At 56.9% G+C, this 10,306-nt stretch overlaps 1 protein-coding gene across 1 annotated transcript; it reads left to right on the plus strand.

The window, feature by feature from the left end:
- The first annotated feature begins 448 nt into the window (after positions 1 to 448).
- On the plus strand, positions 449 to 5,987 carry GYPC (glycophorin C (Gerbich blood group)). Its single transcript, XM_006776834.2, has 4 exons — positions 449 to 452; positions 761 to 934; positions 1,011 to 1,061; positions 2,552 to 5,987. The coding sequence occupies exons 1-4, from the start codon at positions 449 to 451 to the stop codon at positions 2,746 to 2,748; spliced, it is 426 nt and encodes a 141-aa protein (XP_006776897.1). The 3' UTR covers positions 2,749 to 5,987.
- Positions 5,988 to 10,306: the final 4,319 nt, after the last annotated feature.

The raw sequence follows: 10,306 nt of genomic DNA on the forward strand, positions 1-10,306 counted from the left end.
AATGAAATTGAGTCAGTAATCAAAGACCCCCCAGCAAACAAATGACCTCATTGCACTAGAATTCAAATGATGCTCTGAGCGGAAATGACTGCCGTGAAGGAGCCTTCTCTGTTTAGATATGTGTCATTGCTGTACTGGCATTTCCACGCGAACACGGATATTTCCACGCTCTAACGGATCCTTCCTCTCGCTCATGGCCCAGAAGAGGGGGAGACACGTGCAGGCTCCTCGCCCTCTGGCCAGAGGCTGAGCTTCAGAGAAACGCACTTAGCAGCTAGGAGAGCGCGCAGGGGCCCTTCCCCTGTGGGGGTGCGCAGGCCTGTAGAGGGGTCTCAGGGAGGGATCTCCTGATGGGGGCCCTCGGGGAAGGGCTTCAAGAGAGAGAAAAGGGTGTGCACCCGAGGTGAGAGCCCGCAGTCCCGGCTGCCACTGGACGGGCTGTGCGAGCATGGGTAGGTCACTTTCTGAGCCTCAGTGTCCTTCCTGCGAAATGGGCTCATAACACCACATGTGCTGGGACTGCTGTGAAGAGCACGTCACATTACAGACAGAAAGCACTAAAGGGCGCCAGCTCAGGCGAGCTGTCCGCGTGCGGACACGCCACAGATGGTCTGGTTTGACCATCGTTGTGAGAACAGCTGAGGTGGCGCCAGTACCAAGCGCAGGAGTGGGCAACCTCCGCGCCCTGCAGATGTGTGTGGAGCATCGGCAGGTGCAGGCACCCTTGCGGTCAGAGATGCAACCCTCACACTCCACACAGCCCCGGAGGTGCCCGCCTTGGGGCTGGCTCGGACGGTTCCTGCTGTGCTCTCCAGCACCGTCAGGGCCGAGCGGAGCCTGGCGTGGCTCTGTGTGCCCCTGGCCAGAGGCCTGCGCAACGTGCTGTCTCCGGTCCGCTCGGCCATTCACAGAGCTGCTGCGCTGTGGGCAGGGGGTGCGGGCTGGGCTGAGACACCGCTGGTGGCGGGGACCTTCCCCTCTCAACTTGGGCTCCTCTGTTCTGTTCACAGAGCCCGGCCCCGGGATGGCGTGGACCACAATGGACATAGCCATCATGGCAGGTGAGCTGGCCCAGGCCCTCCCAGCGGTCAGGAGGGTCGGAGGCGGCGTCTGCAGGAGAACCAGCTGAGGGTTCGGGCGGGGCATGCTCTCCCTCTCCCAGGGGCTCTGTGTGGACACTGGAAGAGCCTGGCCCGTCAGAAAGTGTCCACAGGTGTCCGATGGTGAGGGAGAGATGAGGGCGGGAGGGCCCCACGGCAGGGTGCGCACAGGGCCCTGGAGTCACGGAGATGAGGGGCTGGACACAGCTACTCCAAGAGGAGTGGGGGGTGCTGGATGGGCAGGGCTCCCTGAACTCTTCTCTGTGTCCTCATCGCCCCCCAGTCCATGTCCTGGCCCCACACCCCATCCCTCCATCCTTAAAACATGTGACCCACTGGGCATGGTTGTGACCCCAAACCGCTTCAGGAAGGACTGGGTTTGGGCGGTGCAGCCTGCTATTTCCCCCTGAGACTCACACATCTCCCAGCTCCTGAACAGCTCGGGGACTTTGCACCCAGGTAGGAAGACGTGAAGGCTGCCCTCAAACTGCTCTCAGTTCTATGTAACCTGCCCACTGACCCTGACCCTCCTCCTCCTTGGGCAGTGCTGTTAGCGTCATGCACAGCAGTGCTGTCCCACAGGCAGCAGGATGGTTAGGACACTGTTCCTCAGGGGACTTGGGGACAGTTTGCGCCTCCCCACATTCTCTAACATCCCCCGAGGGGCACGAATGAACCGGCCTCTAAGGGCAAGCAGAGGCTTGCTCTGTGGCCTCAAAGCAAATGCCTGACTCACACACCCCGGGGCCCCATTAGCCCTGCTCACCTGTCACCCTGCGGCCCCTGTGACCTGGCTCTGCTGACCAGCCCTCAAACCTCATCTCTCCCCTCCTGACTCCAAATGAGTCTACACCCCACGCTTGCACACCTGTCCCCCAAGATTCCGCCCCTTTAGGCTTTTGCTTGGCCAACCCCTGCTCCCTGCAGGCTCTTCCCAGATCCCAACTCTCAGGGGCTCAGGAGAAGTGGGAAGGGCCTGGAGCAGTGAAACCACACTTCGCCCACGTGTCCCAGAGGCCCCAGCTCCCACAGTCCATCCCCTTGGCCTTACCCCCCCACACCCCACACCCCCCTTACCCCCATGGTGCACAGCAGGCAGCCAGCTCCACGGTGTCAGTATCTTCCTGCTTCCAGCACTTTAAGTCCCAGGCCCCAGGAATCCTGGTTTAAAAAAACCAGCAAGTTCTGATCCCCTGAATCACTCCATTCCAGGCAAACCCACATAGTTGCTTTACACGAATTACAAACCATACCCACAGGTCTGCAAAGTGCCCCGAGGGGACGGGTGGGGAAAGGAGAGAGAGAGCAACTCAGATGGGCACCGAGGAGGGGCGAGGGCCCGGGGCAGGGAGGAGAGCGGCGGGAATGGGCCAGGCTCTGTCCCGCCAGGACCCCTGTGGCAGGGCCTCGTGCTCTGCCCTCAGACGGCTGTGGTGCCCTCCCCTCTGCAGGAGTGATCACCGCCATGGCCTTCTTCCTGGTCGGCCTGCTCCTGCTCATACTGCACTACATGTACCGGCACAAGGGCACGTACCACACGCATGAGGACAAGGGCACAGAGTTTGCCGAGAGCGCAGACGCGGCCCTGCAGGGCGACCCGTCGCTCCAGGATGCTGGGGACAGCAGCAGAAAGGAGTACTTTATCTGAGGGCACAGACCTCACCTCCCCCAACGCCGCCTCCTACTCCAGGACTTCACGCCGCCACCAAGCAGACCTCCGGAGCACCCCCTCGGCCCAAGCCACACGCGTGGCCTGGAACCCTGGGCTGGGGCGCGGGAGCAGAGGAGGAGCCCAGATGCGGAGGCCCCTTCCAGGGACGGTGACCCCCAGGTGCCAGCCTTTGTCTGCAGGGGAAATTCGGGGTCCTCTGGGCAGTGCAGTTGTCATCGGGGCACGTGTAAGTCCCTGCTGGGTGTGAGTGGGGTGGGGGCCGGGGAAGCAAGAAATGAGTCAGGCTGTGCTGACTGGGACGATGGCATCAAATGTCAGTCCTTGACATTTGGGGGAGCAGCAGGTGACTGAGCTGAAGTGCCTTTGTCTTCCATTGATCCCCCTCTAAGTGATAGGAAATAAATCTGAAACATAACTGAGCATCCAGGGTCAAACAGCATCAGCATCACTGTCTGGGGAAGAGTAGATGCCACCCAGGGCGGGCTTTTCACCGTGCGCTGTGACCGTGTCCCTGTCAGAGCCTGCGTGCCGGTGCGGGTGCATGGGGCTGGGCCACCCACTTCCAGCGGCACTGCCAGCCCCAGCACAGACAGGCCTGGGGTCCTGGGCCCACAGAGGGGGAGGGACCAGTGACCAGCATTCCTTTTCCCAAGGGGCACCAGCTTCAGCAACAAAGCCGAGGGTGGAATGGTGGCCCCAACGGCCCTGGCTGACACCCTGTTCTCTGAAGTGGGTTATAGGAAACACAGCCTTAGGCATCACGTGAACCGTCCTCCCTGCAGCAGCCGCTGGAGCACAAGATCCTGGGTTTGGGCCCTGGCTCCCCTTTCCTGGCCCAGGAACTTGGACAGCCTGCTTGACCTCTGGCCTCACCGTTCTTGTCCCTCTAGAGGGCATCCCTCCATGGTACCGACTCTCGGGGCTGAGGGCCCTAACACACATGCCATGTGCTCGGTGCTGTGTCTTGGCCTATGCGTGGTACCGGGTGTCTGGTATGTACAGATAAGTTAACAAAAGTGCCTCATTGCACCACTGAATAATAATCATAACTTAAAATGAGTAGCAGGAAAGAAAGATGAACTGCTAACTATCCTCTTTCACAGGAATCCCCCTGAGACCCCCAGCAGCTCAGCAGTCACCCTGAACCCAGCAGCTCCAAGTAAGACTGCTCCCTGGGTACCAGGAGCTCCGGGGCCCAGGTCCCCGAGGGCTGCACCAGTGCAACCGGGGGCCCCAGGCACTCTCCCCAGGCAGCTAATGGGTCTGAACACAGTGGGGAACGGCCACCACCACAGGAGCTGGAAGCCAGGGCTGTGGGGGAGAGACAGAGAAGAGAGGAACCTGGCCCCCAGGTGCAACCGCTCCCAGGGCGGCCCAGGCTCCTGGCCTTCCACCACCTCCTCTGTGAAATGAAGGGTTTGGCTACAGCTCTATGTCCCAAACTGTGCCCGACAGAACACCACTGCCAGGTGCCACGCAGCCACACGGAGGGTGCACCCATGCAGACAGGTTTGGGAAATGGCATATTGAGCCAAGGAAAGCAGTGCAGGCTGCCCGCATGTTGAGGGCCCACACGTTCAGTGCCCGGTGTGTGCTGTGACCCGAGGTGTGAGGGCAGGGAAGCGAGTGCAGTCTCCCCGATGGATTTGGCCAGAGACCCCACTTCTTCCCAGAAGACCTACGACGCATTTGTGCGCCAGCACTTCCTCAGAACGTTTGGGAAGCACTAAACGACTTCTGACATTACTTCCTGCTGTGACGTCGCTTTAGGATTTGAAGAACATATGGGCCTATGGCCTCGTCTTCAAGGGTGGTAAGCACAGTCACCGTCTAGTGCACCCGGAGCCCACACACAGGTGTGCCTTGCTTCACAGAGGCTCTAGGGAGAGGGGTGAGCCCAGGGCCCCTGGCAGGTGCCTCTGTGGGGGAGAGGATCGCTGGTCATTTTCCCTTCCCTCCTCTGCTGGTCAGCAGCCCTCTGCATGGCTGTTGGCTGAGACCCGGCCGTGGGAGGTGGGCTCTGTGCCCTCACCTCCTCGCCCTCACCTGCCCTGGTCCTCACCCCCTTACCTGCCCACTGTCCTGGAGGATGTATGGAAGAACAGCCTGCTCCAGCCCACTGGGTCCCCAGGCCCCATCATGTCAGATGCAGTGTGACATGGACACAACAGGGTTGGGCTGTCCAAGGTGACCGGGCCAGATGCCATCAGGAGGTGAGGCCAGCACGCCAGCCAGTAAAGCAACTTAGTGAGATGTGCACATTCATTCAGGAGCACACACGCACACACGCACGTGTGCGTGTGCACACACACACACAAACGGGCATGCAATACACACTAGTGTGCAAATAAATGGTGTCCCTCCTCTCAGGCCAGGGAGCACACTTTCCTCATCTTGGGAATCTGCTGACAGTGCGCTGAAGTCTTCAAGCGGCATGCCTGCAATGGGTGTTGGGGAGCGGGGTGGGCACCTATGCATAACTATGCACAAACCACACCTCCAAGCTCCAAGGACTCTGGGGGAGAAAGGAAGGAAGTAGAGGAGAGGAAAGGAGGAGGGGGAGAAGAAAGGGGAGAGGAGGAACTGAGGCTGGAAGGAGGAAAGGGAACTAGTGCACTCCATGTGAAATCCCAGCTTCACCGCACCTGGTCCTCTTTCACCCTCTCAGTCACCCTCACAGGGGAGGGCCTGGTCCTCCTGTGAGAACTGTAGAAACTGAGGCTCAGAAAGACTGCTGGGCTTTTGGAGGTCACATAGCTTCTCAGGACCAAGGGACCAGTGGGAGGAGCCTGCTTTCTCCCCAGGCGCAGGTGCATCAGTGGGAGCACTTTGTGGCAGCAGAGCAGGTGCCCCAGGACTCAGGGTGCCGGAACGACAGTGCTAGCTCAGCACCCCAGGCCCAGCCAGCGGTGACCTGACTCCCACGCCAACATCCCCGTTCCTGGTGAGGGCCGGCTGGGGCAGAGGCAGCTCTGAGCGGGCCCAAGCAGAGTCCTGGGCAGCTGGGCCTCGGTGGGATGGTTAGCAGGTAAAATGCTTTCAGTTGGGTCACACCCCATCCACACCTCAAGCACCCAGGAAGCTGGCCGCCCGCTCACTCTCACCAAAGAGGAAATGATTGGCTAGCTGGCAGGCTGACCCTTCTTGAGTGATTTGTGCTTTAAAATTGCTCGCCCCCAAATAAAAATGTTTAAGGACGAATTTTCAGATCCAGAGACAGACGTGTGTCTGATTATCTAGCTGCAGACCACACACCGGGGTTAGGTACCTACCCAAGGGCGGGACAGCCTCCCTGACCAGAGCAGGCCCTGCCTCAAGGGTTCTGTGCCCGGGGAAAAGGCAAACATGCCACGCTCACGGCCCTAAGGGTGCAGGTGCAGTGAGGGAAGTGGCACAGAGCAGTGGGGAACACCAGGAGGGAAAGGCGTCCCACCTGGGGTGCGGTGGACTTAGGGTGAGGGAAGCCTGGTCATCCCTCAGGAGACTAGGGCATGACGGTCAAGGGTCTTGGGCCCCAGACTAAGAAATGGGACTTTGTCCCACGGGAGCCACCGGAGGAACAGGTCAATCTCTATCATAAAAGCACACAACGGCCAAATTAAAGGAGACACGGACGGAAATGCATGTGGAGAGGTACCAGGGGCTTCTAAAGGCTGACCGTGGCGGGGCCCCTGCCAAGGGTTAGAGACATCCCTCACCCTGGGATGCGGGGACGTCCCTCCCTGCAGCTTCCACGTCCTTTAGTCTGATTTCCCATGACCCCGCCCTTCCTGCTGGCTGGGAGGAGAGTGCTCCTCTCCAGAAGGCAGGGCAGTAGGTCGGGCTCCCGCCGACCGCTCTGTGAGTGTTAGAGAACTTTTCCTTTGGTGGAAGGAACTGCTGATGAGTGTATCCTGTTTATGTTCCTTTGGAGGAGACACTGCTCAGCTGTTTTTCATTTTCTGCCTGAGATTTTTTTTTATCATCATAGCAGCAGGGAAGATTTAGGGGCCAACAGGATTTTAACCGGCCCAGTTCCAAAAATAGGACTAACTACAGGAACTTTCAAGTGCCCGTTAATAGGTGATCGGATAAAGATCTGATGCATATACACAGTGGAATATTACTCGGCCATAAAAAAAGAATAAAATCCTACAATTTGCGATAGCATAGATGGACCTAGAGGGTATTATGCTACGTCAAATTAGTCAGATAAAGACAAATCACCTATGATTTTACTTATATGTGGAATCCAAAGAACAAAATAAGTGAACAAACAAGACAGAAACTGACTCATAGATACAGAGATCAGACTGATGGTTGCCAGATGGGATGGGGGTTGGAGGGCTGGGTAAAAAGGTAAAGGGATTAAGAAATACAAATACTGTAGGTAGTTACAGAAAGTCATGGGGATGGAAAGCACAGCCTAGGGAATAGGGTCAGTAATATTGTATTAACTGTGTGTGGTGCCAGGTGGGTACTGGAAATATTGGGGGGAACACTTTGTAAGTATATGATTGTCTGACCACTATGCTGTACACCTGGAGCTAATCCAAATAATACTGAATGTGAACTGTAATGAAAAAATAACATTTAAGAAGGCTCTGTCGTGAGGGATATTAGCAGCACTCATGAAGCCTGGCTTGCGGCCCAGACACGCTGGCTGCATTTAGAAAGCCAATGGCGAAGGTGGACTTAAATGCTCCACTTGTAACAGATACATAAGCTCCAATGACCAGAAACCAAAATGTAGGGCTAGGAGGCAAGGGTGACCTGGCACGTACCACCACTCAAGTAAGTGCAAAAGAACCTGTGCCCAATTTTAGAAAGAACTGTGGGCACTTTCGTGCTGGTGGTTGAACATGTCCACATTATCGAAAAGAATGGCCCTGGAGTCAGGCAGAGCTGAACAATCTCTCCTCTGGCACCAACTAGCTCTGGGACCCAGGAAGAGTGACTTAACTTCTCAGCGCCAGTTCGAATCAACAGGATGGAGATAACATTATGAATTTTAGGGTGTTTTGAATATGAAATTCACTAAGGATACAAGCTTGTCAGGAACTGTGGGCCCCTAAGATATTTCCTCTGTAAGGTAAACGCCAGAGGCTCCACCACTCATGGGGTGGGGGGCGGCGTGGCTCCACCACTCACAGCATGGGGGGGGCTCCACCACTCACAGCACGGGGTGAGCTCAATGTCTCCATCTTTAAAATGGGAATAATGGCACCAACCCGAGGGGGTTAATGGTGTCAGCAGGACCACGGTGGCCAGGGGCACTGAACGCTCCGAGTGCTATCATCACCATGGCTGGCACGGTAGTGGCACAAGGGGAGGGGGGGTGATGAGGCAGAAACCCTACCCGGCTCCGCTTCCTCTGGGCCACGCGGCCAGCCACTCTTCCCAGCAGTGCTGCCCACAGAGGGCTCCTGCCCCCAGGAGTGTGTTAGAACTTGGGGGTCGAAAGGACGGGTGGCCCTTCTGCAGCACATGGGCAGGTCCCACCCCGCTTCCGAACGTGCTGCTGGATATCCATATAGGTGACAGCCCTGTTTTTACTGGAACTTGGTGTCACTTTACATATGAACACAAACTACATCACCCAATGTCATATATACCGAAAGTTTAAGTGCAAAGTCCTGTGAATCAAGGGAAATTGCTCTTCTTTCAAAAAAATCCTGCCACAGTGGCAATGCCCCAAGGTGTTCCAGTCACCTCCAGCACAGACATCTGGATACATCTGCATTTGTGGCTGTCACGGCAACCCCGTGGATCAGTATGTTCCATGAATAAGCATTCTATAGCCCTTCCTTCAAAACATCAAACACTGAGAAAAATCTTTAACAAAAATCTTTCCTCTCCATCCATGTATATTCGTTTTAAGTAGGTGCAAACATCTGATAACTTCATTATATTTTCTAATAGAGTCGGGCCTTACATTTACATATTCTAATAGGCAGCATCCTTTATAATATAAACGCAGACCGAAGGGCATAACGACCAGAACAACCAATCGACCAGACGCTCAACACAGGAGCTGCCCCTGGTGGTTAGTGCTCAGCCCTCCCACAGCCTTAGCAGCCACTCAGAGGGCGGGTTCACAGCGCTGACGGTTACTAAGCACCAGCTTCACCGGTAAGTGGTTGAGGGAAAACACACACCGCTCCGTTGTCATTCTCTCCCTCCCACCTTCCTGCAGGAAAAGGAACACCTGGCTCCCATGGCCACCCTGAGCGCTGTGCCGGGAGCTCACGGCCCTCCCTTTGAGTGAGTCTGCCTTCCCATGGCCTTTACACCCAGCGCCGCTGCCCGAGCATCTCACTGAACCCGTCTCACTGTCCCAGGCAATGCCCGGTGCTCGCAGAGCAGCAGGGAGCCAGCTGCCCTGTCCTACTGAGCATGCATTCTGCCAGGCAAGGACAGATGTGAGGTGCAGCCGTTAGAGGGACGGGCACCATGAAAACATGGGAATGAAGCCACATAGGGGCTCTGGAGGGAGGGGCAAAGGGAGGCTCGCTGAGGGAAATTGGCTGGACGGAGGAGAGCAGGCAGACGCCTGGAGAAGGGCATCGGGCAGAGGGTCAGCCCATGGAGGGGCAGCGGGATGGGCAGGAGGCAAGTGGAAGGGGGTCGAGGCTGGGTCGGGGGCACATCCTGCAGGGATCAAGGGCCGAGAGACCCTGGCTTCCCCTGAGTGCAGGGGGAGGCACCGGGACTGTAAGTGAGGGCCCGCTGGCTCCTGTGTCAGGAGCAGACTGAAGGGGAGAGGAAGTGAGGAGACAGCAGGAGGTGACAGCACCCTCCCCGAGGGCTGGGTGATGCCGAGACAGTGGAAGCTGTGGCAGCCGTGGTGGCGGCTTTGGGGTGTGCTGGAGGGAAGCGAGAGTGTGAAGGAGGATGTGAGGGGAGGTGGGAGGAGGCCCCATGCTCTGCCCCGCCCCTGGAAAGGCAGGGTCTCTGGCAGCTGCTGGCAGGAGGCTGTCCATTTTGAGGGTCTGATTCGAGAAGCCAGTTCCACCATGTCAGCAGGGCTGAGTCATCTGGAATGGCTGAGGGCATTTCCCCAAACCTGACAAGGATGCATAAAATGCTTGCTTGCTGCCAGACAGCTGAGTGCATCTTAATCTACATGTTATTGCCTCCTACTGGCCAAACACCTGAACAGCCGTAGGCAGTTTTTTCCCAATCTGACAATGGACTCTGTATACCAAACCCTACCCTTTGATGTGTATATCTACCTCGCCTTAGGACAATTTGTGTTAATAAAAAGCAAGGGGTCCTGAGACAAGGAGAACTTAGTTCCTTTAGCTAAGTCTCCTCTGACTCCCCAAAGGCCTTCCAAAATTATGCTTCGTCTCTGGGCTCTTGATTAATTTACACACAGCGCTTCTCCAGATTCCTGACCCCTTCTAGCTGCTGGATTAAGAACCACCGGCAGTCTGACTGTACAACCCAGACCTTAGTTTGAGCTCCACACAAGGGACGTGGAATGTTCATCACCAGCCTCCCACCCTGAGGTCCAGCCGGCGGGTCATTCCTGTCTGGCTGCCCTAATCCC

This window comes from Myotis davidii, unplaced genomic scaffold (genome assembly GCF_000327345.1).
Source record: "Myotis davidii unplaced genomic scaffold, ASM32734v1 scaffold249, whole genome shotgun sequence".
Lineage (NCBI taxonomy): Eukaryota > Metazoa > Chordata > Mammalia > Chiroptera > Vespertilionidae > Myotis > Myotis davidii.